The sequence below is a fragment of the Agelaius tricolor genome, unplaced genomic scaffold (assembly GCF_023055355.1).
Source record: "Agelaius tricolor isolate 1412-34295 unplaced genomic scaffold, bAgeTri1.0.p SCAF_1, whole genome shotgun sequence".
Taxonomy (NCBI): Eukaryota; Metazoa; Chordata; class Aves; order Passeriformes; family Icteridae; genus Agelaius; species Agelaius tricolor.
Window position 1 is genome coordinate 101,497,872 of NW_027269261.1, and position 27,637 is coordinate 101,525,508.

At 43.7% G+C, this 27,637-nt stretch overlaps 1 protein-coding gene across 1 annotated transcript in view; it reads right to left on the bottom strand.

Annotated features, from left to right (window-relative positions):
* Positions 1-6,767: 6,767 nt before the first annotated feature.
* LOC139592853 (gamma-aminobutyric acid receptor subunit rho-2) overlaps positions 6,768-27,637 on the bottom strand; it is a 32,205-nt gene continuing 11,335 nt past the window's right edge. Inside the window, exons 3-9 of the mRNA XM_071433239.1 lie at positions 22,124-22,191; positions 17,956-18,179; positions 14,492-14,574; positions 13,056-13,196; positions 12,673-12,825; positions 11,857-12,053; positions 6,768-7,818 (exon numbers count right to left, since the gene is read on the bottom strand). Of these exons, the coding sequence (XP_071289340.1) occupies positions 7,510-7,818; positions 11,857-12,053; positions 12,673-12,825; positions 13,056-13,196; positions 14,492-14,574; positions 17,956-18,179; positions 22,124-22,191 (1,175 nt within the window). The 3' untranslated portion in view covers positions 6,768-7,509. The remainder of the gene's footprint in view (positions 7,819-11,856; positions 12,054-12,672; positions 12,826-13,055; positions 13,197-14,491; positions 14,575-17,955; positions 18,180-22,123; positions 22,192-27,637) is intronic.

Below are 27,637 nucleotides of genomic sequence, written 5' to 3' on the forward strand. Positions count from 1 at the left end.
GCCTTCCACTCCATGAGCTGCTCTACTGACAGCAGAAAGTGGGAGGCTGGGATGAGAGATGGGTGAGGTGCTTGAGGTGTTGAGGGACCTCCAGGTTTAGGGAGGCAGCTGGGAAGTGACACCAGGGCAGTTTAACACCACAGTGTCTGGATAGGCAGCTGAGCCCAGAGGCTCGTGAGATATTAGCACTGAGGCATTCTGCTCCACACAGGCTGAGCCAGGGCCCAGAGACTGGAGTCCAAGTCCATGCCTTGGGCTGGCCATGAAGTTTTGGGGCAGCCTCCATCCTGGAAATGGATGTGCCTGGAAGCAACAGTGAGCATTTTATAGTTTAGGTGGCAGCTTAGCAGCATGGGATAGAGTGATTGAGGAATGAAACTCTGGGTCTAAGGTTCGTCCTGGGGGGCTGCTCCCTTGCTTGGGTGCACTGGTGGTGCTCCTGTGGGCTGCCTCCTGGACCTACACCCACCATCTGGCCAGTCCATGACTCCTCTCACCATTGTGTGTTGTGCATCCATACAGCCCTGACTGAGACCTGAAGTGAGAGTAGGACTTCTTTCTGAGGCTGCCTCCTCCTCTGTGAAATCAGAAATTTTTAATTAAAATTAAAAATTTTAATTTTTATTATTTTTACAAGCCTATTTTACCTCTTCCTGATTAAATTGCTTCAACTATTTGGATTCACAAAGTAAGGAAACCTTACAAAGTTTGTATTTGTGAATCAGCCTCAATGGTCCCTTCCCTTGGCAGAGCACCAGTACAAAGGTTTTGCACTGGAGCTGTTAGTCACTTATTTTGGTGTCTTTTGTCACCAGCTGAGACGTGGGAAGAATACTGACATTCTGTAATATTTACATCAGCTGCCACAGAACTGAGGAGGAGAAAGCATAAATGTTACAGCTGTGATTAAAGAAAAGCTGGAGAACCAAGGAGCAGCTAATGGCTTGGCAAAATACTGCCTTTGACACAGCCACAAAAATACTTATTTTTATTTGGGGGGGAGGACTTTTTTCCTCTTCTTGCCTCTTTCCCTACTTTTTCTTCTTTTTGAAAGGAAGCCATGTTCTGCTAAGCACTGCACAGCTGCATCTGCAGGAGGGTGGGTAAGAGGAGGGGAGAGCCCTTCCATGGGAGACTGAGCATGGGGAAGGGGAAGCTGATGGACAGCATTGTTCCTGGGCAGCATCACTGCTGGGTACCATCACCACCAGCTCCAGGCATTCCTGTACAGGTTAATGAGGTACAGAACCACACACACAGACCTCCTGCCCCAGCCTTACTCTGTGTGAGCAGCAGTGAAGGTTCATGGCAGCTCAGCAAGTGCCATTTCCATTTAGCAACTCAGCTCAAAATTGAATTACATCATCTCTGTCATTTAGGGCACACAGTGCCCGAGAGCCTGGGACAGATAATTGGACCCCAAGTAATCAGCAGGGCCCCCCATTTCAATCCTTTCATTTGATTTCTCTTCATACATCAGCCCTTCTCCAAAACAAAGGAACCCTTCAATGCAAGAGCTCCTCCTCCTCTTCCTCTCCTTGGTCACCACTGATGAAAGGAAGGTCTGATGCAGCAGGAATCTGACAGGAAGATCCTGCAAACAGACACCACCTTTTCAGACTGAGCACCAACCTCCCTCATGGATGGAACACACAGAGAGAGCTCCCACCTCAGCCTCAGCCTAAGAGAAACTTCTTTCAGTGCGCCACCCTGGGAGCACCTCAGAGACCTTTGGGGCAAGGGAACAGTGACCCCATAAAGAAAGTATCTCACTGAGGCACAGAACTTGGACAGGACTGAGGAAACGTCCTTTGTCACCTTCCCCAGGGTGGCAGTTTGCATCCATGGTGCCATCATGGATGGGGGCTGTGGTTAGGGTGATGACCCCCTCAGTGGTTAGTGCCTCCAGGTCTGGCCAAGCAGGAGTTTCCTTTTCTTTGCTCTTCAGAGAGTCTTACAAAGTGCCCCTCAGCACCATCCCTGAGCACCCAGCAATATGTGTTAAATGTCAAGGCCTCTCTCTGGTGCACATGATAGGATCATTCTCCTGTTCAGCTACTTGAAGAGCATCTTGTGTCCCTGCCCAACAGGTGAATAACTCTGCCTTTCCTCTTTTGTGAAACAGCAGCTCTCCTGAAACTCTAGATGCAAAATGAGCAGTATTTTTACTTGGAGGCTGCTGCAATTACAGTCTGTGCAGAGCACTGAAGGTCTCCTCCCATCTATATCAATAAAAATGTGGTCATTATGCACCTTAGTAAGAAAGGTTTAAAATTTCATGGTTGAAATTAATTTGGACCCTATTAAAAATCCAGATAAAATAGAAAGAGCCAGGAGGCTAGAGAGTTTTACAGCTCTAATGTTCTGTCCCGTTTCCCAAAATATATTTGTTCAAGTAATTCAAACTGTCATTACAATTAACTTGTCCTTTCATTTCCTGCTCTAAATTCCCTCTAAGCTAAACACACAATTTTCTTCTATAAATCTGCATGACAAGTAGAGCAGTAAAATCTTTCCTTCTTTTTTTCCACATCATTTATATGCATTTTGCACGGGTTGAGTTGCCAGGCATTTCTCCTAAGCTGATTTCTATGGTTGCAAGTGCACATACACACACTCAGGGACCCCTGAAAGACTTGTGGAAGAAGTCCAGTTTGGACAACTGGCCAAAAGGAGTGTTCAGCGTTTTCTCAAAGGGAGGAAATATTAAAAATCCGGTGTCAAATTATCTTTTAAGGGCTTTGCTGCTTGCTCTGGGGGAGTGGACAGTGCAGGACTGTTCTGATCCTTGGCTGCCTTGCAAAGGGAGGGCTGGGGCACATGTTCCATGCCATGCAGTCCCCATCTCTTCAGTGCTGCAGGGGGCACACCTGGGAAATGGGCATGTGTCTCTGTCTGGTATGGAGGGGACTTTGCCTGGGGCTCCTGTGTGAAACCCTGACCAAGGACCAGCTGATGACACACATGGCCAGAACTGAGCCCAAACCTCTGGCCAGAATGGCTGCACCACCTGCACTGCACCACCTCTCATGGCTGCCTTACAGCTCCTGGGGATCCCACCCCTTCTGGCACAGAATAACCTTTTTGTGCCCAAATCAAGGGGTGCCACATGTGATGTGTGATTCCCAGGCACTGAGTACCTTGGGAAGGTTGGTTCCCCCTCACCCTTGCCTCCACAGCAGGCCCTGCTCACCCTGGTGGCTGCTCCTGTCCTTCCACAAGAGCTGGATGCCAAGAGCAGCACCTTTCCGTGCTTGTGCGCAATTTCCCTTCTCTCTCATCTGAAATGATAATTCCTCTGACCAGGAAAGTAATGACCCTGATACATTATTGCAAATGTCATTTGTGCAAAGTAATTAATCAGCTTAATGTGAGACTGGATTACATTTTAATTTTAATAGTGCTAAATTCTTGCTGTTTTTTAAATAAATTTTCCTGCTCTTTTACATTTCAGCAGGGCAGTATCTCGCTTAGTTAGGCTGTACCTTGCTGTAATCTCTCCACTGTGGAAATATGACAGACAATAACCATTATCAGTGGTTCAGGCATCAGCCTCACACACATTTATTTTAGTTCCATAAGTCTGCATTAGGGATAATAGCTGAGATCTGGCAACTGGGACCTCGGAGCAGTTTTATCTTCCATTGGGAAGTGTGGAGACAATGTTTTCAAAGGCACAAAGCAGGAATTAAATGACGAGTTCTCATTTGTTGTCAGATGGAGACTGAGATACATACCTGCCACTTGCTCTTTTGAAAATGTGCCATTAACTGTGAAGCAGTTATTAAACTATCTTCAGTTTGGTTTGCAGTTTTCACAAAAGGTCTTCATAGTTTATAACTCTGATTAACAGCTCCGTTTCTCAAAGAGCTTTGCATACTTCAAAGTACTCACATGCTTCCACTACAGTTCTTCCACCTTTTGAAATGGTTTTTTACTTGAAATCAATTACAAATGAGATGTTTATTCAAATCCTTTGCCCCTGGGTATCAGCTTATAGGTAACAGATTTCCAAACAGAATTAAAATCACATTTTAAAGTTCACACCATGAAATTGACTCTTTTTCACCCTTTCCATCTGTTATTTTATTACTAGGTTTGATTACAGCAATCAGCACAGTGGATTGTACCCACTGCACAAGTTTAGCATCAGCATTGCTTGTATCCTTCTCAATACTTCCTTTTTCAGAAAAATAACGTAAGAGAACCCATATTTTTGCCAATACCTCATCTCTTGGCCCCTGACTAAGAGCCTTTTTTCCATTCAACATAGTAAGTTTTCTGGGCATAATAAATGGTAATTTACATACAATATGTTACAATTTCACATATGGACACTATTGAACATAGGTGCACATCCCAGTGTCTTCCTTTGTTGTACATTATGCTTGCACACACATTATACATATGTGCACATATCTATACAGTTACTTTTTCTCAAAGACATGATTTGGTTAGAAGTAAAATTACAATGGAGCCAACCTAGAATTAGCAGAGGTGACATTTTCTCTCTTTGCATTTGGACCAAGTTGTCCAGAGAAGGCATTTTCATCAGTGACCTCAATTTGCCCAAATCTCCTGTGCACTTCTGAAAATCCTCTCCTTCAGTGGGTTCATTGTCCATCTGCTCAGCGCTTCAGAGAACTGGGTTGTATCCATCAAACATCATTCAAGCCCAGCTTCAGGCACTCTCTGTCAAAACACTGGTTTTGGGATCTGGCAACTGGAAGTTAGACAATGCTCATGGAGTCCCTTGTAATCCAGGGGAAATCAAAGGTGAAATACATTGTCAATACCACACTTCAAATATCTGTTCTAACTTCATGCCTAGCCACTCTCCTCTGAATAAACAGAAAAATACAATTCATAATGCTGACTGAAGGAGAAGACTTGGCTTTATTTGCATCTATACTTTTAATTTGCTGTTTCAATTAACAATGAGCTTAAGTAATGCCTAAGATAGAGGAGGGATTTTTTTTTTCACTTTAGTGGAAAAACATCCTCTTGATGGTTTTATAGGCTGACAAAAGCAGACATCAATTTCTATCAGTTATGTACACATGCAAATAAAATAACAGTAAGGTATCCTCTCCAAAAGATGCCTAGATATTAAAACTACTGGGAATGCTAGTACAAAGATGATAGGACCTAAAGGACATCTTTGCCATCACATAACTTCTGAGGGAACAGGAGATGTAATAAAAATAAATGGCAAAGTAAAGCACAAGCACAAGGGCTTCCTGGGTTTTGCATGCCAAGAGTCATTATTCATTGACAGCCCTCACTTTTGGGCTGTTTGTCTACACTTATCCCTGGTTTAATGTCATTGTAATGCAGGGGAGTTGTAACAGCATCATAAGGCAGGAGAGATACCTGCTTTCTTCCAGCTGGATTGGTTCAGAGCATGCATTTGAAGAACTCACTGGTAACTAATACAAAATTGGATTCCCACTGGGTGGCCTGCTCAGAAATCATAGGCATGCCCCACACATGTGCTATCTAAGCCTGCTGAGCCCCTTATGAGGTAGGCAAATCCTAGTGCTCCTCACTTCCTACATGGAGGAGCTGAGGCACTGCGAGGTTAAATGGCACATGCCATGGGTAATGCCCAAAGACTGGCAAAACAGGGGGCACAGGAACCTTCTCACTCCCTGGACTCTCTGGTGGCTTCATGGTGCAGTTGTGCTGCCTTTCCCCCACAAAGGTCTCTTTGCTGCAGCTGTCCTGCTGCCAGCTGGGACATTGCCTCCTGTTTTACACTCAAAACTGCTAATGCTGACGAATGCACTAATGCTTTAACCTAATGCTGAAGTTATCTCCAGGGTTTAACCTCTCAAAAGATGAGTGGTATATTTCTTTAATATTTTTGTGTCTTTCTTGTAGTGATCTCCACCTGTCAATGTGAGGAGTATCCCGGTTCCAGCTCCATGAGCAAGGAGTGGTAAATGCACTCTCCTGGTGGCTCAGGAGACAAGTGGCAGGCTAGGCAATCCTGCCCTCAGACACTGTCCTTCCTCTCCTTGCCAGCAACTTCAGGGCTGTGGTTTCTTACTTTTATGACCAGACAGAACTCCATTCATGTCAGTTATTAACATGGCTGATTAAAGGGGAGCATAGTTTTTAATTTTAGCTTCTCTCATCAATTTTGTTTCCACTAAAGCAGTGCCATCATCAGTTTGACTTAGGCAGTAATATTTGAGGCACAAGGGAAAACCTGGGTATTGCTGGCAGCCAAGAGTTGACATTTCTCTGCTACTTTCTACATCTCCTGAGATTTAAGATGTAAGAGTTCCTGCTATGTAAGCAGAAAATTTCATGTGCTGAAAAATAATTATGGTTACATCAGTATTTTTGCTTTCTTTTTCTTTATTCTAATCTGAGTCCTGGATCTTCACACTTCAAGCTCTGCTCCCACTGTTCAGCTTCAGCTTGGTAAACAAGTGTTGTGATGTACATAATCTCCACAACAGCCAAAAAGTCATGGTGTTTTCTTAAAATAAGGAGCACACAAGCCTGAGCATCGCTGTCATGTTGCTATCATGTTTCTACATGTGGGTTTTGCTGTCAGAGTTGTTAGCAAAAGAAAAGGAGATATCATAGGATAGGAAAAGAACTGCCAAGCACATAAGCATGTTACAATGCTGTGCAACAGCTTCAAAGGACTTACATGGACCTTAGACCCACAGTGTTATCCTGGGCCATTTAATCTCTGACATGCCTCTGTTTCTGCAGAGAGGTTCTGGCAGACATGTATCCCTTTTGATCCCAAATGCCTGAACAGAAGGGTGTTGTGTTGACTGGGAGAGGCACATTGGGATGTACAGTTTGTCTGTGAGCTGCACTTCGTAATCTAGAAAAAAAACCCTGACTCAAACATCCCACCTGTGCTCTGTAACCAGCCCAGCTGACCCTGGCCAGCCAGCTGTCCTAATGGTACTGATGAAGGTCCTGTCCAGACAGAAAGCAGAATCTGTACCCTTAAAAGAGGTGTTCTTCACAAAACAATGGAGAAAAGTTATGTTTATATGCCAAAGAAAAAACAAAATAATTTTCTCAAAAGTAAAGGAAAGCACTCAGTCTCCTTACAGGAGAAGCACTGTCCAGACCTCCCCACAAAAGTTGCATTTATTTAATTCTTTAGAGGTCACATGAGCATTGTCTTTGGTTGTCCATTGCACAGCAGGCACCACCAGTGTGGCCAGCCCCAAACAAGCATCCAGCACCTTTTGGCTGTTTGGTGGACACGTATTTTCAAGTATGAGAAATGTCATGTGTCATAAAGCACACGGGAGCAGGGGGTGGGCTGGAAACCAACCAGCACAGAGAGTTCCTCCATGAGGCCTGCACATGGAATTGCCTCTGGGGGATGTGTCCTCCCATTTACACTTCAAAGAAGCAATGCAATAATCAGGTTTCTAGCTTTGTGTCCAGATTAGACAAAAAAAAAAAAAAAAGTACCAACAAAAGAGTGTTTTGTAGACATCTTCTGATTCAGAAGTGCCAGCATGCTTAGCTAAAGACAGACCAATATATCAAATTAAAAAATATATAGGTGCCTGGAAATATTAACCTTGAATATTTATCAATTGCATGAGTGTTCTGGATGATGCGCAAGCCCACGTGGCCCTTCAGGCCTCTCTTCCTTGATGAATTAGATTCATTACTCATAGCTAGATGCACAACCATCTTTTCTGGTTTGTCCTCTTCTGGTGCCATCTGGTTTCTTGTGTACCCTGCCAGGCTGTTGGCATCAGATTCACTGTAGTTTCCATCCAGCATCATAGTTTTCGAGTGAGGTATTCCACATGAACATGAAAACTGGAGACAATAAACAAGAAATATAGCTGAATATTGGAAAAACATGTAAGCAACTGAAATTATGCCTTTCTATTAACAGACAGCTTGTAAACAGTTGAGTTCAAAATTTTGATTGAGATATTTTAAGTTTCTCTTTGAACAAAAAGGTCTTTTTTTTTGCTTGTTTTCAAAAGGAAGAAACAGGGTTTATCTCCACTGCTTGGACAAACAGCTTCAGAAAAGATTAGAAAAATGCTTTAGCAGATATATAGTCTAAGCAAAAGGTCTTAGTTAGTTGTTGTTCAGCGTAACTGTCTTGAGACTCCTTATTATTCATTCTTTGTGTTTATAAATATTCATGGATAAGATGCAGTTTAATCTGTGGAAATGGCTTATCCAGTACATGTTACAGGAAGAAAAGGGCCAAGTTCTGGTTTTACAGATACACATGCTTTTTTCATAAATCTGACTTTAAGCCAAGCTGAGGGCCAGCTAAAAGCATAATGTCAAATCTCAGCTCTGTTGGAGCTAATAGCAAAACTTGTATTGACTTCAGAAGCACCCACAAGTCTAAAAAATTCCAATGCATAGAGATAGAATTTTGAATAGGAAATGCAGTCTTCAACAATTCAAAATCTTCAGTTTTCCTGTCCCTGTAATATGGATTATGTATTTGCATACAAGGAAAATGGACTCCAAAATGTCCTTTCTGTTAGGAGTTCCTTTCTCTGATTTCCCACAGACCAATTTCCTTACCCAATAAAACTCCACCAACTTCAACGTGTGGGTTTTCCAAGAACTTGTTTTCAAGGATATGTTCAGCTAAAACAAATGTATATATCTGAATACATATATATGTAAAAATGTATATAAAATCAATATGTAATATTCAGGATGCCATTGGAAAACCCTGCAGTCAAGGCTTTTCCTTTAAATTATTTAAACAACAGATCACATTGCTTATTGAAAACCTTAAAATCAACTTAAGGATTGTTTTCTGTGTTCTTGGCATAACCAAAAGATTTGGTATCAGCAGGTCATGTTCAGAAAAACACGACAAGCTGGTAGCCTTCTTACTTTAATTTTTTTGATCACTCCATGAGTACAACTGAAGATCAACTGGGTTTTAAGACATTTTATTCTAAGCAGGCACACTTTGAAAAACTCACGCCCCAAAACTAACAAAACCAAACCAAAATAGAACAAAACCAGAGTGCAGCTCCCCAAAAAAGGACTGCTGTGATTTAACCCCAGCTGACAAATAAGCATCATGCAGTCACTCACTCAACCCACCTTCCTCCCTGAACTTCAGAAGGTTGTGGAGAAGAATCAAATGTAAAACTTGTAGATTGAGATAAGAATAGTTTAATAACTGAAATGTGTTCTATGGTGTGGAATATCCATTTGGCTCATTTGGGTCACCTGTCCTGGTCATGTTCCTTCCCAACTTTTTTGGTTTACCTCCTCACTGGCAGAGCATGAGACACAAAAACGTCCTTGACTCAGGATAAACACAATTTAGCAACAACATCAGTGCGTTACAACATTATTCTCACACTGAATTCAAAACACAGCACTGTACCAGCTACTGAAAAGAAATTAACTCTATGCCAGCCCAAACCAGAATAACACCAAACAACACAAAAACCACAGGGGAGAATTACACATCAGGCTCTTTATCAGGAACTGACAGGTCCAGGAGATGGTGGCTGCGTGTGAGGGACAGCAGTTACAATAACAAGCCAATTGCTGCAGGATTCAACAGAGGAAGCAATTCTGCAGATTTACTGTCAGCCCCCAGGTCAAATTAGAGTTCCCATGGCTTCATGCACGTGTGATGACAGCCACCTCTATGGACAAGAGAGCCTGACATGCTAGAAACCCGCTCCACAGAACCTAAAATTGCACTCATCCTCACACGGGCGTACACGCAGAGGCGCACTGCGCAACTTCACACCCTGCAGGACTTTTAGCCTATATCCACAATAATAATCCAAAGACTGCCAAAGAGCCTCCTTGGACATGGGGATGCAGCTGACAGCACTATTAAAGTGCCAGAAAGGTCTCTGGCCTCTCTCAGCCCAGCAAGCACCGAAAAGTTCCCAGGTATGGGCTGGGAATGAGCATGGAGCCACAGACCCTTTGCCACAGGCATTTCATGGCAGCTCCTGTGATCTTCAGGGAGAGGAGATTTAGTTTTAGATACTGCCTGTCTTTGTCCCTGGCAATTTTTTCTTAATGTAGACATGACATAGAGCTCTTCTGGGCAGCCTTACATGTTTATACCAGAGCTTTTGGGGTCTTTCACAGGGGAGCAGCTCTGGCTGACAAGATCTACATCTACTGTGAGAAACGTCTCTTTTGCTTCTTCAAGAGCTTCTTCCTCAAATAATGCTATTTATTATCTCTGTTCCCGTTTCCCCTACTGAAGAATAATAGTGTCACACATTGAAGACTGGCTACAATATTTTCCCTCGTGCAGTAAAAAGGCATTTGCTGAATATAGAATTCAATGCACAAGACTCAGTAAAGGGCAGATTTATTATATAAATAACAAGCTACACCATCACTGGATGTGGCAAAACATTCCAGAAAACTTAGCAGAAAATTAGCAAACCCTCTAAAGTTCACTTCATCCCTCTAGTACAGTTAAAAATAAAGGAGAAGAGCTTTCATCTTAAAAAAAAATTACAGGTTTGTTCTAGGCAAGTCAAACTTAGCAAGGATATTTCTTATTACTTCCCATGACCTGCCAAGACACCACATTCTTTGGATATGGGATGCCTGGGCAGGGCTGGCTAAAATGCCACAGACCACTGCTCACACGCAGCAAGTCAGACACACTGGAGTCACTGTGCTTGCACAGAGCATCTCTACCTGGGTTGCAGAGATCTGCCAGGCCCCAGGTGGGGGCTAGGAGGGGCATAGATAAATTAAGATACTCAGGACCTGTTCAAGCAGCTTTCCAGAATCATAATGCTGTTGAGAAGGCCTTGAGGAGAGGTAAAATCTCATCACAGAAGTCTGGTAAATTTATCCAGTTGTTTTTTTAAATGTATCTAATTACATTTTTTTTATGGTATGCCAACTGAGAAAGGTGCTGGGCTGTTATGGGGCTTGTGCTGTTCTTCAAGAAAGTCATAGGGAGAAAAGGAAGGGAAAGAGAAGGACATGCAAAACCAAAAGGGTAGTTCATAGAGGGAAATAGCATGCTTAAATTGTATGAGAGATGATGTCTGCATTGGCATTTCCAACAAGCTTATACAAATTTCTCCAGGAGTCATAGACAGTAGGTTACCAGTATTACCAGGAGACTAATGTGGTGAGTTCCTACTGGGAAGAAAGAAACTGTAAAACATGGTAATGTCCTGGGTGTATGGGGACTGAAAAAAAATTTGTTGTAAGCCTTAGTGTTCAAAAGGCAATGGCACTTTGTTTAATGACAAAGAAGGGCCTAAAGGTCTGGAGAGGACTGGAAAGGACTCAGGCTGGAAAGGACTTGAGGGCATCCCGAGTCCTATGTCCAGTGCATGGCGGGGCCAAGATGGTCAGGATGTATCAGGTGTTGAAACATTCCTGGGATGCAGGATAAGACCTTTTATAGCACATTAAGAAGTACAAGCATAAACTTGGCTGACTGTTGTTTGTGCTTGGTGGTGGGAAACACCTCCACTATTACATCCATTAAATTCAGTGTCCAGAGTAATATTAGCTGTAGAGGAAGGAAAATAATTTGCACCAAATAAGACCTTTAGCTTACTAAACAAGAATTGTGGCTGCAGCAAAGTATCAGATTTTAGACTTTCCCCTCTTGCCATTCCCTCACATTTCCAGGTTGTGCTCTTTCCCAGTTCAGATCACACTCTCTTCTCTGAAGATCCATATGATCAAATCCTGTTTTTCTGTGTTAGCAATTCAGCCTGAGGTGGACCAGTCTAAACAGACCCAATTACACACATGGTTGTCAATGTTTTCCCATTAACAGACAGTCAATATAAAGACCAGATCATCTGTAAGGGTAAAAAAAAGGAATAAGTGGATGACAAAAGTGTTTCTCACCCTCTCCCGCAGTTTCCTCTCCTTCCGCTCTTGCACCGTTGTCAGGTAATTCACAGCCGCGTATTCCAGCACCGAGAGGAAGACAAACACAAAACTGACCCACAGGTAAATGTCCACTGCTTTGATGTAGGAAACACGAGGCATGGAGGCATTCACCCCAGTGATGATCGTGGACATGGTCAGCACGGTGGTTATCCCTGGAGAGAACCAAGAGAAAGAAATGTTATTGACTGATACAGTCCATGAGGGGTTTTGTCTCTGGGAAAACAGAAATTATGGCCTACATGATGGTCTGAAAGATGTTCAGTATGAGACAAATGTGTGTAAAGTATCTTTTCTGCTAATGCAGACTTGTTCCCCTGCCTACATTTTTGTGCTCATGATGGGTCGAGTTTTGAGGAGCAATGGAGCAGTCAACATTTTGCATTTAACAAACAACATTTAACTCCCTCCTTAAACTCCAGGGTTTAAACACAATGCTGTTAAAAGGTATTTTTACACACCTAATCCTAAGATCAGGTCTGCTAAGATCAATGGGACAAGGACTCCTGTTTCCTAGCTGTACCATTCTGTGTTACATCTTCATTTTTAGGACCACACCACTTTCTGTCCTGAGCTACATATAAGTGAGGAAGACTGCTAAATGATGGAGGACTCAAGACAAAGTGCAAGTTATACATTGAATTAATCATCAGGTAAAACCACCATTTGCTTGCACAATATCTTCAACCATCAAAATGAGCAGTTCCCTTTCCTGCCAAAACCTTCACATTCAAAGCTTTTCACACAGCCGTGGCTTGTTGCAGTTGTTCTCACCCAAAGAGACTCTGGCAGGAACTGCTCGTCGGTCGATCCAGAAGGACACCCAGGACAACATGACCATGAGAGTGGCAGGGAAGTAGGTTTGGAGCAGGAAGAAGAAGATGTGTCGGCGTAATGTGAAGTTTATATAGAGTCGATTGTACCAACCTTTGAGAGAGGAGGAAAGCCAGGATCAGCGAGACCAGCCTGGACAGCAGGTACAGAGAGACAAGATCTTTCTTTGGTTCTTTTATTTCTAAGACTAGTAAAACAAGAAACTGAGTTTTGAAACAGACTGTGGAGCCTTCACTTCAGTGACATAATCCCAAGAGCTCCCTCAAAAGCAGTTAATACATTATTAGGTTTAGCAATAGTACAACATCAGAAAAGGCCAATACCTGTGCTGCTGTAGAAAGCCAGTCTTGATGTGGTGTGGAATTTTTGTATCAAAAACTGAGACAAAGAAATTTTTTCATCAGTTTTCAGAGATTCATTCCCATTTTTCCAATACAGCATCAGATCTTCATCAGTGTAAGCATCTAAGGGAAAGAAGAAATACAATGTGGTGTGACTTTAGCTTAGAGGTTCAACAAAAGTTAATACATCCAGTCTTTGGCATGAACTAATGCCACAGGTAAGTTTGCCAACAACTAAGGAGTTCAAAAGATCTTGTCATATAATATACTGTGACAACAACAAAAATCTGGATTCAAGGTTCAAGAAAACAAATCCTCTTTTTACTTCACATTGAAATGACAGAATGGTACTCTTCTGAACACCACAGACTAAAAATAGATAATAGCTCAGGAAATAATCATGGGTAAACCACCTTAATTTAGAGGAAGGAGGAAGCGTGGACATTTCAAACTATCTTAGAATGATAAAAACAAAAGGGACAGGTGAGAAGCAAAAGCCCAGAATTATGTTATAACTATAAATGAAAAACAGAGAATTTGTTCACTAAGTAACAGGAATGGGAAATGAGAAGAGTGTTATCAAGATCATGAGGGGCAGGAACACATGGCTTGGGGACAAGAGGCTGGGGGAATTTGTTCAGCTGGGAGAAGAGCAGTCTGTGGTGGGAGAAGAGCAGACTGTGGTGGGAGAAGAGCAGTCTGTGGTGGGAGAAGAGCAGACTGTGGTGGGGTCCAGCTGCTGCACTGCTGACCCTCATGGAGAAGGTGGCAGTAGCCTTTTCCCAGATGCTTTGACAAAATGGAGAACAATAGGACAAGAGGCAAAGGCTGCAAGTCTCAGCAAAGGATTGTTCCCAAGCAGGTAAAAGGAAACATTTTCAGGATCAGGACTGTCAAATATTTGACCATGTTGCAGAGAAAAGTTGTGGAGGCTGAATTAACTTGCTCAAAACCCAGCTGGACACAGCTCCAAGCAACCCATCATGAAGAACTCCCTGCTCTCAGCAGGGTATTGGAGCAGCTGACCTCAAGGTCAGTGGAAATTATCTTCTGATTCTGATTTTTGCAGAGGAACATTCAGTTAAATAGCTGGGAGGACCTCAAAACAACCAGATATTAGTCTTGCCTGGAGAAAGTCTGCAAAAAAGTCCTACTGTTCACATTGCTTTCCCCACCAAAGAAGCTGAGCCCAGATCACAGTGTTTGCAGGATCAGGATTATGTTATAGGATGTTTTCATTGCAAATTCTGGTCTTGCACAAGGACTAGATCACAATACTGCTGAGTCAGGACTCCTAGGAACTCTGATGAACTATTATTTCAGGCTCTAAAATAGACAGCATTCTGAAACATGTCCAGTGAAATGTTTGTGCAGCCAGCCATGGAGAACATCTAGCTAGAAACACGGATACAACTTACAGCTTTCCAGCTCCAGAGAACATGTCTGAGAGTCCAGGGGGAAGTGGCTGAAGTCCATGTTGCACATTGCTGTCACTGTGATCCTAGAAATCGAAAATGAGAAAAGCTGGTTTCTATGAGGAACAATCAAGAGAGAATGTTATCACAGATAATTATTCTGCAGCTTTTAAGCCAGAAATATTGCATGATGTTTGCAAAAAATCCACAGGAAAATGCCTACCAATTCTCCATGTTCAAGCTAGATGGATTATACACAGAAATTCCAAATTTCAGTATCAAGGAACTAAAGCACAATCTTGGATGTTACTGCTATACTAATGTCAGTGTAGATATTTCCACTGTGTTTTATATCCAACTATTTGCCTACAAGACTACAATGTAAAGTAACTTCACCATTTACATTTGAATATTCCCTTATGTGCAGTTTAATTAAGGTTTCCACATTTTCCTCTCAGTTCAGTTCCCTCCATAGTCACCCCCCAGAATGACCCAAGCCTGAGGAATATGACCATCCTTATTGCAAGCCACAAAATTCCTTCAGTACATATATTATTAAGGCAAAAGCAGTTTCTTACAGCTCTCAATAAACCTTTTTAATCTGAGGGGTGTTTTTCTGGGGCGGGAGTTGCAAAATGGGTGCAGCTGGTTTTCAGCAAGTGAGATTTGCTTCTGTTAAGTTTTTGTCTTAGCTAAAAAGCTGCAGCAATCACAGCTCCAGTTTTTAAACTAGTCCAGTTGTGCACAACATTACATAAGAAATTTTCCAGTGGGTCAGTGAACTTTCCCTGCAGACGGATTTGCAGAGGAGCTCCTGATTTAGGAGGGGCAAATCAGCTGTGACTCATCGTTTCAGAGGCCAACTTACGTTGGTTGTGACCATTTTCTAGATGCATTCCAGATGTTGATAAAGGACTTTTCCTCTGTTCCAGGGATTGTGATCCAAATCCTACCCTGACCTACACACTCATCGCCCCTGAAAGGCACATGCTGTTCATTTTGACTTTAAACTACAGCAAAATTTTGCCATTTGAGCAAAATTTAAAGGGTGTTTGTGCTCCAGAAGGTATCCTGCAATGATGGCCTCCCTTAACTGTGTGCAGCATTTAAGCATTGTATAACTCAGTCTCATTAAAGTGTGTTATTTTCTTTCTCTGGCATCATCTGACCTGTGGCACAACCTGTGGTCAATAACAGTTTGTTAGTCAGGGCAGAACAGAAACTTGTCTCATCAGTATGATATTCCTCAATTAGAGTGCAGTGTCCAGGTGGCTGTGAAGGCCCAAGGCCCAAAACAGGAATGAAATGTTCCCCAGTCCACTGCCAATCCCATGCAGACATCTCAAAATACCTGAGGGCATTCCCAGCACTGCTGGACATCCATGCTTTTTCAGCTGGATACTGTTCTGATTGTTCTAAACACCAGCAGGCCCAAATGCCATAGAGATTTTCTTTATCCTTGGATTTTACGTATTAAATTATCAATTTAACAATTGTGCAATCAGCTGTGGTTAACTCACAGACTTCTCTCTTTTGGGTAACATTAAAAAGTCACATCACCTCCTCAACAGACCACAGAAGCAAACTTAATAGAAAACCTTTCCAAGTTTTTGAAAATCATTTTACCACGGCTGAAATGAATAAGTTCCAGAAAGATCCTAGAACAGAAATCCTTGGCTACAAAATATTCAAAGGTCACTGAACACTCAGAGCATATTTTCTGTCCTGAGGAAATATCCATTTTTTTTGGGCTCTTGAGCTTTTCTCCTCTGGCAGTGTATTTTTCTCTGCTTCTCCTTTTTCATTCTTCTGAAGGAAATTAAATCTGCTGGGATGCTGATGTGAGCAGCCATAAAGGTGGGCTGGTTAGAAGGAGAAACTACTGAGCAAAAAATGTCTGATGAAAAATATGGACAGAGAAAGGGAACAAGACAAATTCCTGAGAAGCTCAGCTGGCCTCTTTGACATGCAGATAGGGTACCTAGAAACTGGAGACATTCTGAAATACCATCAATAACTGCCAAAAAAAGTAGTCTTTAACAGGCACTTTATTGTAAGAAAAGGTAGGAAATTATCTTGAAAATAAAAAAGGGTCTGGGAGAACAGAAAACATCATTATGTATTGGCTGTTAGAGGTGAAAAATAAAAATTACCGGCATCTATTGCCTATTCAAGTTGGTGGCTCTTATCTCTCTGGATATAAGGAGGCCATACATTTATCCAAAATGAAGCCTTCCTCTGAGACCTTTCCATGCTCCACACACTTTTCTGCTCCTTAGAAGGTTGAATTCAGTGCATGAACTTTCTGCAAGCTCTTGGACACCCACCAAGGACTCCTGGCTGACTCCATGCCCTGTGACTCAGAGCATCTCTGAAATGAGACACTGCTGTCTCACTGGTCCCCTCTGAGCCTGCTTTGGAGGCTGTTTCAGTTTGTCCATCCTTCCATCCCTTGGATGATTTGGATCACTTGAGATACCTGGACTAGTTTAAAAACTAGAGCTGTGATTGCCACAGCTTTTTAGCCAAGACAAAAACTTAACAGAAGCAAATCTCACTTGCTGTACACCTGCACAAGCAACTGTCCTAAGTGTACCTGAGGGTATATTGTAGATGAAATGTAAATTCATGTAATGTAAAGTAACTTGTAACAGGAAATACCCTGGTTAGTTATTGTCTGTTGCCACATGACTGACAGATGCTAAATTATTGATTGCTGACAGCAATTTGCAATAGAGTGATATGGATATACAGTCACTTTATTAACCATGGGTGTAGTTGCCAGTGGTGATTTTGTGGTAGTTTGCTTGCTAGTGCTGATTTTTGTGGTATTTTTGATAATCTGTATAAAGGTAGAGAAGTTTAGAGGATTAAGCCTCCATGTTCTTGTGTGTTACAGAATCCTGCACACCCACAGTCAGGATCCGTGTACACCCGCAGGATGGATAACCCTCCAGGTCATGACAGGCATCCCTCAGGATTCCTCCAGCCAACAAATCTACTAGAAAACCAGGATGTCTTTAATATTGCCATTTCAGCTTCAATAAACTTAAACATTTACATCAACAGGAAAGCACCACAACTGAACTGAAAAAAAAAAATCTATACAAACAAGAAGGAAAATAGGATAATTATAGAGGTCACCATCTGGTATATCAGCAGCTTCCAGTTTAATCACACACTGACCCTGGGATGAACATTCCTGCTTGACTAAGCCCTCCACTGACTGCAAAGAGTTGGGGGCATGTTTCCCCCAGGAGGAGATTATCCTGTTACTGCCCACAGCATGGTTTCTCAGTTTCCTGCAAAGCACTTTGTACTGGACATTCTGGAAACAGGGCTCTGCATCAGCAGCAGGAGTAGCAGGATCGGCAGTAGCAGTCCTGGTGATCACCAAAGCCAAGCCTAGAGCAAAACTGGCAGCAAAGCCCCAGGGGCTGCCCGGGGGAAGCAGGGCTGCTCTGTACCTCATGCTGTAGAGGACGTGCCCATCGGGGAACACTCGCAGCATGATGTTGTCCGTGGTGGTATCATGGATGAAGGACCTCTTGGAATGCACAAAGAAGACATCAGGGACCCAGATCTTCTTCACCAGCCTGCCATCAAAGGTCATGCTCTTGTTGTTGGTGCTGGGAAATGAGAGACGCTCATCCTTCCAGTAGTGCCTCAAGTACAAGGTCATAGTGAAATCCTTTAAAAAAGGGAAGAGAACCAATAAAGGAAGAGAGGTCTGTCAGTGCTGCACTGTAAACTAGGACACACCAGAAAGAAAACTCACTCCCACCAGACAGATGAGATCTCTCCACTCTCAACTCCTGATTCTTTCCTAGGTCAATGCTCTCTGTCAGTAGATTTTCCCGACAAAATAATTTCAGCCAAAACAATGCATAGCCAACTAATGAATTTATTACAGTACCCAGTAATGTTCAGTCCCAAACAGGATACAAATATGCCCAAGAGAAGCAATGCCCTGCAGAAATGATTCTTCAGTTCTGGCAAAATTATCTTATTATGGTAGCAATAGGATGATCAAGAGGAAAAACTGAAAGTTAGCTTAATGGTCATGCTAAACACTAAGCAATTTATCTCCAAAAGGACTAAATTGTTGCAAATAGCAACCAAGTGAGGGAACTGTGTTTCCTACCATATAAGTGTGTAAATACAGTTCCCTTTTAGGCATGTTGATGGGGCAGGAACTTCAGTGACATAAAGGAAAACATCTATTTGTTGATCCCAACCTGGCAGTTGCTGCTTTTAGAGCTGAATCTACTCTCATGCTGAAAGATCAAATACACTTATTTCCTTTATATTCCCAGTTAAGCAAGTGGTTATGGGAGCTGCAGCTGCTAAGTCTGAGCAGGCAGCAGCACAGGCCAGGGTTTCTCCCTAACCCACTTTCTCAAACCACAGCCCATCAGTTTGGTGACAGTGACAATCAGTTACCCTGACTCTCTGCTTCAAAGGGCTGTCTCACAATGGCCATGCACTGCCAGTGGGTTTTTCATTGATTTGTCAGAGAAGGCTCTGGTGCCAGTCAGTTCTCCCCTTGATGCCTGGCACAGCACAGAGCTGGCCAAACCTCTCTGACCATGGCAGAGACTGGCCAGGGGGACACTTCTGCTCACCCACCTGCAGGTCCCCACCTTACCAGACTGATCCCAGCCTCCCTCAGTGCTCATCCCAGGGATGCTGCCAGCTCCTGCTCCCTGCTGGACACTGGCCACCTTCCCCTTATATCTACAGTCCCAAAGAAACACTTGCAGCAACTACTGCCAATGCAGAGCTTAGGTTACAACCCAGCTAGATGAGTCAGCCTCAGGGGCTGGACATCAAACTCATCAGTTTGACTAGAGCTGGGAAAAAGGGAACCAAGGAAGAGGCACAATTGCTGCTTTCTTAGGGGTCAGAGCAGGTTATATTAAAACTCAAAAAAGGAGTAAACCCTGTCAGTTCAGGGTTACCAGTTGCCTGGCCATGACATGAGACAGAGGGACATGAGGCTGCAGGAGAGGAGCACCATTCTCATGGTTTAACTCCAGCCAGCTGCTCAGTACAACACAGACACCTGCTCACTCCTCTCTCCACCACCTCCAGCCAATCTGATGGGGAGTAGACTTACAAGAAGTTGGGTTGAGATAAAGACAGTTTAACAATTTAAATAAATAGTAATAAGAAGAGTAATGAAAAGGAAGATGAAAAGAGATAGAGGGGCAAAACTCCAGAAAAACAAGTGATGCACAATACAGTTGCTGACAGATGCCCAGCACATCCTCCAGCAGTGATCAGCCCCTTCCAGCCAACTCCCCCCAGTTTATACACAGGGCATGATGTTCTGGAATATCTGGAATATCCCTTTGGCCACCTCAGGTCAGCTGTCCTGGCCATGCTCCCTCCTGGCTTCCTGTGCCCCTCCTCACTGGCAGAGCACAGGACACTGAAAAGTCCTTGACTCAGGGTAAGCACTGCTGAGCCACAAATAAAACACTGTGTTATCGGTATCATTCTCATACTAAATCCAAAACCAGCACTGTACCAGCTGCTAAGAAGAAAATTAGCTCTATCCCAGCCAAAAGCAGGACAGCCAGGCAGCCTGAGGCTGTGGCTGCAAAATGCCTCTGGGCAGCTCCATCATCAGAGTGGGGACCATCAGCCAGGCACCCTCAGCACTGCTTACACTCTGGAGGAGGGCAGAGACTGTCTGAAGGCACAGAACAGGAGGGAACTCACTTTCCTGCTTTCCAGGCCACTTCTCTCCCTGTCCTACCCAACTGGAGCTTCACATCTCTCACCTTCAGCCCCTTTCTCTCTCCAAACAGCCACACAGTGGCCTCTGCAATGGCCAACTCTCCTCTCCCTCCAATGGCCAACCTGGTGCACCAAATGCTGCCAACACAAAATGGCAGCTGACAACAGCTTCTAAGTATAAAATCTAACTTAAAGAGGCTTTTTCATGGCATGATTCAAAAGAGGCAGTGTGCTGACTGCTCGTTCCTTTCTGACCAGCACACACACTATTTCCAAGCAAGAAAAGAGGTTTATTTCAGCACCCACAAATAGGAAAGTCTCTCTGGAAAACAAGGTTTTACAACAAATTGGGAGAATGATAGTACCTGCCAGAGGCACAGCCAATGAGTCTACACAAGTACCTCGATTTTGGCAGCCTATTTCATGTTTGTTCCAAGCTCCAGGCAGCCTCAAGAGCATGTCCTGCCACTGCACACAGCAGCAGCCCATCCACATCAACCAGCCAGGCACTGGTTTTAAACCCACATGCCTTGAACAGCCCCTGGCTGCTCTCACTGTCATGCACAGTCTTGCAGACACAGTGGGTTGGGGCTGGTGATGCTTCAGTCTGGTCCTTCTTTGGGGCACCAGGAGCCTGCTCAAGCAGTGGTAGGTAAGGCCTGCCCAGCCCAGGGTAGCTGATTTTCAGAGCAGTTTGAAACAAGCCCTGCCTGCAGTGAGGAGACAAGGAGGGCTCCCTGCTGCAGGCACAGCCAGCCCTGGCCCCCTGGCCATGCAGGGAGCTTGCTGCCCACTCTCCTCCCTGCAAACACCCATGCTGGGACAGTCTGTTGGAACATAACTCAGACTGATCTGGGAGAACATTCTTCCACCCCAAGATACGTCAGCAGCTGCTATGGAAAGTGCTTGTCATGAGCTGGGAAAATAGGAACTATCCACAGCCAAGGGAGAGAACTGACCTCCAAGGCTTCTGACAGGCAAGATTTTCATTGAATCCTGACAGAAAGCACTGTGAGTTATTTACTTGCCCTAATTAGGCCTCTTTGCTGCTCTGACATTATCTTGATATATTGGAGCCCCAGTTCTCCTCCTGACAGCCATTCCCTGTGCTCCCCTCCCACACACCTCACTGCATGCATACCCACAACACTCTCTTTCAATATCCAGGCAGGCAGGCTGCCTGGTTTTAATCACAGAACATAGAATATTTTGGGTTGGAAAGGACCTTTAAAGGTCATCTAAACCAACCCCTCCAAAATGGCATGAAGATGTAATTTCACCATATTAAAAAAAAAATCAACCTAAAGCTCTTCCTTTGTCTTTATGTTTTGTCTAGACCACAAAAGGTGCACAAGAACAGGGAGGAAAAGGCAGAAAAAGGAGCCCAGAAGCTTCTTCTTTTCCTCTGTGTTCCCCTTTCCACTTCTCTTTTAAGTGTTTTTATTCCATTTCCTACAATTAAAAATAAAAAATCCCCATGAAACAACCCCAAACCACACAGTAAAGCGAGTGTGACTCTCATGTGGATTCAATGGTTCCCTAAGGAAGAAAACTTCTGCAGCAAACACAGCTTATGTGAATTTTACCATGTAGCTTCAAACCTTCATCTGCAGCTGCTGATATTTTAGTTGTGATAGATCTTTCACAGCACTGATTACTCTCCCATTCAAGGTTCCTTTTCACACTTTTAATCTTTTTCCTCTAGAGGTAGAGAGGTAAGACTTTGATCATCTGGTTTTATCAAGTGTTTGGTTCTGATTATCAGCCTCTTTGAATTTTGGAGATGCTGCTATTACTTTCATCTGACCAATGATTGCAAGCCCATAGGTTTCAAGTCAGGAGGTCTTTTTATGCCTAGAATTAACTGAGGCTTAGAAGAGCATTACATACCATGTCAACCTCAGAAATACTGTCCAAGCTTTCCACTTGCACATCCACCCCAACAGGAATCGCAGGGCCTGAAACAGAATGAGATTTAGATATGTAAATAAATGTTCTTTCACATCATTTGCATTTAATTAGCACTTCTAAGGTGACATGCAAACATTTCTGAGCTTATGTTGTACATTTCTGTCAATGGTTCTTCAGGAAGGGGCTGGGGAATGAGTTAGTGAATAACCATGTAAGGGCCCTTTTGGAACATTGACTTTTCTTCCCCTTGGCAAATGCTGCAATGTTGACACTTTGCCAGTTAGTCCAGAGCTTGGATGAAACATTTGCCTATGTTTTTAAAAACTGAGCCATCCCATCTTAAATTAGGTCTTTATGAGCAAATTTAGCCCCAAGGACAGGGGACTGAGATGAAGACATGGCAAGCAACAAGTTTTTCCTTGGAGGTTTCTCATTTTTTATCAACAAGGCAAGCCACATTAATCTCTCAAGAGCTCATCACCATCTTGATTCATATTACTCACTGATGATATTGCTAGTTTTCCACAATAGTTTTAAAATTAGCAATCAGAGAGCTCACAAAGAGCAAATAAGCATAAAACATCCAATAATAAATTCACACTCCTCTATTACTAGAAACCCTGTGTCAAAACTTCACTGCAGACTGCTGCTCACTAATGACCAGGACCTGCTCAAGATCCCCATAGTGTGCTTTCATGCAGCTTTTCCCAAATTCTGGTGGCAAGGGCCTACTGAGACAAGCACACCAAGCATGGCTCAGCAGGAGCAGCTGAGGAGGAGTGCAGGTGGGTCCAGCATTGCCTGGTGCCCCCAGGGTGGGGCAGTGGGACTCACACCAATGACCCTGTCCAGGGTGTGCCTGGCACTGCCAGTGACACAGACCATGCAAAGGAAGCAGAAGCTCTGCAGCCATGTCTGAGACTTGTCCAGCAGAAATTAATTTTCCAAGGACCACAGTGGCGCCCATGAAGATTTGCAAAGACTTTTATCTCCAAGATTTTGAACCTGATTAGCAGTCAGATAATATGTAAGGTGCACCACAATCCCTTTGTGGACTCAGACCCATATTTGCTGTGCCACACACAAACAGCAGGGCCTGCTGCATGCATACATTTAGCTGGAGTAGCATCTTTCTCAAGACCTCACCAAAGCTCTGAATACACTACAAGTCCATGCATACATTTAGCTGGAGTAGCATCTTTCTCAAGACCTCACCAAAGCTCTGAATACGCTACAAGTCCAACCAGGGAGCAGAAATGTTGCTGAGAGAGCAGCACATTTTGCAAGCTGCTATCCATCATGCTCCTGTACCTGCAGCAGCATGTACACACTCCCACACATCTTCAGGGCTTTTGAACACAGCCTTATGTTTGCCTCTGCTGGAGGAGAAAGAGGCACAGCTCAGGCTCAGGAGGGAAAGGCTGGTCCCCATGCCCTTGAGACAAGCTGTGACCAGCCCCAGTGCAGGTTTGCCAGGGCTTTGGTGGGCCAGCCCCACCTGAGTACAGCAGAGCACACTGATGGTGGCACTGTCCCCTTCCCACAGCTCCAGTGTGTTTTGCCCACAGTGCCTGTCAGCAGCAGGGCTGGGGTCAGGCACCTTGAACAAGCCCTGTGGAGCAGGACCAGGCTCCCCAGAACCACCAATTCCAGTTTAAGCACTAACCCAGCACTTTGAGGTGACTCCCAGATGCTGACAAACACCTACATGTCACATTCAGACACACAGCTGTGCACTGCATACTTTAAAATTGCTAGTAATCATTTGCAACTGAGAGAAAAAAAATTTTCTGTGACATTTCTCTTGCTCAGTAAAAGATGATTTGGTTTGTTCAGTACCTAACAAGGTAGCAAAAAGCACTTTATCTGTGGTGACAAGAGACACTTTGATGTGCAGTACAATCAACAGAGAAACAGCACAAGCTGAGGGCTGTGTGCCCAACACATGCTGGGCAGCCCCCCACGACTTCCAGACTGCAAGAGAGACTCCCTGTGTGTGAATCCTTAATTCAGCCTTGGTTCAGAAAATCAACACCCACACAAAGTCTATTTACTGTGATTTCTATGCTTCTCTGAGCACTAATCACAGATTTAGAAAACCCCAAAAAAACCAGCAACAAACAACTAAAACCCAAACCCATAAACATAAGAACACTGCCAAGCTGATATCTGTCCTGCTCTCCTATTCCTTCCCCATCTGCCCTTGAAAATAAAATACCATGTTCTTTGCTTTGTTCATGTTCCTGCATCAAACACTCAATAATCAGCAGTTATCCCATTGCAAGGACAAAGCCTAAGGCTCACTCTGGAACTGACACAAAGCTTTATTAAATCCAAAATAACGGGTGTTCCACATTAAGCTGGGTGGTCTGGAAAGTTCTTGAGAGAAGAGGTCCAAGGCTGGATTAGGTGTCTTTTCTCCAGTTATTCACAAATTTGGGGGATGATAAAACAGTGATTGTAATAGAAAGAGGGAGAAATTATTTGAATACTGGACTCAAATGTTTAGTGCTTAATACAGAAATGTAAAGATGAGTCTGTAAAACCAATTTATTTCAGCAGAAATAGTTACTCTGCCTTTTTTGGGGCAAACTCCTACTACAATCAGCAGGAGTAATCACTGCTTTTTCCTTCTCCCTGCTCTCTCATTGCCTCAGCCCCAGGTGCTCCTCACTCAGCACCTGGGGCTGAGGCAATGAGAGAGCACACAAATGTGAATGAGGGTATGATGAGACACAAAGACACTTTGGAGGAGGTTTAGACAAGAAGCTGGACTGAGCAGGGAAGGGTGAGTGAAGGGCCAGTGCAAATGTTGCTGCTTGTGAGGTAGCAACAGGAATCAAAGGATCACCGTGTCCTGCTCTTGGCAATGAGCATAAGTGATAAAGATAATAGTATATTCACTCTGCCCATCACTCTACAAAATGTCAAGTAAGATGCACTTTTGTAGAGGTGCTTGATGCAAGCAACATTGAAAGTGCATGCAGCTTCTGAAGCACAGCAGAAGCCCCGTCTAGAAATGACCTCTTTAAACCACAGAAACAAACCCTGGGTTTCCCTAAAGGGCATGTTGGCTACAGCACATACCATTGAATTAAATGGCTGTTGATCACCCAGAGAGAAATGTCAGGAGATCTTTGATCTCTCTAGCCCATGGAGTCAATTAGGAGCTGCTAGCTTTTTAATCCTCTCCCTCTGGCAACTGAACAGTTGAACCACAGAGGCTCAGAGTGTTTTACCAAACTCCTCATCAAATGCCACTAGGGATGAGCAAAAAGAAAAAAACCCTCTGTATTGAGAGGGAGCAGAGTATGAGGAGGGTGTGAATGTGAGGGAACAAGAACAGCTCAGATGGGATATGACAAACTGAACTGGTAGACAGAACAATTAACTTTGGTTACAGCATTAGATGCAAAAAAGCCCTCACCAACCAGGCTTTTTTTGTCATAAACAATATTTTATCTATATTCACCTTTTCTTCAGAAAGAGAAAATATAGGATCATCAATATAGAAAATCTAGGACCATCCTAGAGAATTATAAGCAACAAAAGACTTGAACACATTAACACTGGAGAGATCTCAAAGCTCAGGCTCCTCTCCAGGATGTTCACCGCTGCACAGGAAGCTAAATGGATCCATGTGAAAGCTGGAGATATGGCTGATAAAAGGAAGCAGTGCTGCTTTGCTCAAAGCCTGCAATCCAGCAGAGTTTTTGAGATCACACTTTGGAGTCTCTGAAAGTATCAGCCAAATTAATGGAATTTTGGGTTGGTTCTGACAGAAAGAAGATTTTGTGGCTCGTTTCATATTGGAAAAACTCCAGTTTGAGTATAGAACTCTGCCCCAGATTGAATGGGGTGTCTGGCCTTGGGCTGAACTCTCCAGGGAACCCAGGAGGTTTCCACAAGTCCTGTGCAGGAATGACTTCAGAAGGAGCCCAGCATTAAAGCCTGTTACATCCCAGTGTGTCTCCACACCTAAAAACACCAACCAGTGAGCAGCATGAAAGCCTCTAAGTGTGAGTCAGTTCCCAGGCAGAACTGGGCACAAACGTGGTTTTTATTTCTGAGCACTGGAGCAGGCTTTGGAAGAGAGGGAAGAGGGTGCTGCCATGAAGATGTCTGAAGTCAGTTTTCCATTCTGCCTCTGAGACTAGAGCTTTGTGACACCTCTTCAATTTTTCTCTTTGGAGGTGCTCTCAAAGTCTGGTTGTCTCTCTCTGAGGCAGTGTCCACTCATCTCTCTTTAAAGGAGCGAGGCAGATGAAGGCCCCGAGATAAAAACACGTACATGAGAAACGAGTGGGTTTGAGATTTCCTTGCTGACAGGTACCTTGTGCCCACCCAGAGAGACTGCAGACCCCTGTGGGACCTCTGAGGTGTGGGCAGCTCCCAGGCAGGAGCACCAGGACATGCTCATCACCCTCCTCATGCCTGCAGGGTCAGTCCCTCTGCGCCTCATGGACGGTGCTCGTCAGCAGAGGAGCGAGTTCTATCCCAGCCCTTGTCACTAAAAACACTCCGGGAACTACTCGTGCTTTATTCATCCCACTGTTCATCCATCCTGGCAAAAGCACTGCCCAGAAAGGGCAGCAAGGATCAGCTGATGTTAGGCTACTCGGCTATGAGCAAATATAATAAAAGTAAAGCATTAGGCTGGTCCTCAATAAAGAAGATACAGCTATTTTAAGTATCAACTAAAGCTGCTTACTCACAGGCTCCCTGTAAAATATGAGATGTCATAAATGAAATGCTTAAAATGGGTGTTTAAGGAAGGCAGCAAAACAAACAATTACATAATCTGTAAATATTAATAATAGTAAATAATACCTGAACATCTGCTACCTAGAACAAGGTCACTGACATGGAGATAACTCCCTAAGGGTCAAAAACCCCACAGTCTCTTTTAGCTTATGAATGCTCTTTGACCATCATCAAAGCAAAAAACTTTGTCATTGCCTCTGTACCCAATTGCCTGTCTCTAATGGGCTGAGGGCAGGCAAGACAGCCATGCTTATTGGGCTGTTAATAACACAACTTACACAACATTTGTTTGCTCACTTGCTCTTTACAAAGATACTTTTTCTTGAAAACCCCTTCACCTTTCTCTAATATTGAGGTTTTTTTCATTCCACCTTGCATAACCCCAGCCTGTTCTGCCCAGTGGCCACAGCTGTGTTGGGCTGGCAGTTTGCTGACTGTCCTCTGCAGACCAGCAAGTGCCACCGTGGCCACCATAAAACAGCTCATTCCCCATCCCCTTTTTAGCTAAAGGTGGAACTGCAGGCTGGCCCACCAAACTTGGGAGCCATCAACAATATTGACTTTCTTTTAGTCTTAATGCCACTGACCATTTACTTATGGTATTATTTTAATTTTCCAGAACTGAGGTGCCTTTCCCACCTGCAAGGTAACATCACAGGCCCAATGCAATGCCATAGAGCTGGAATCTCAGTTAGACCAGAGAGGCTCTTAGGGCAGTGACCAGTTACA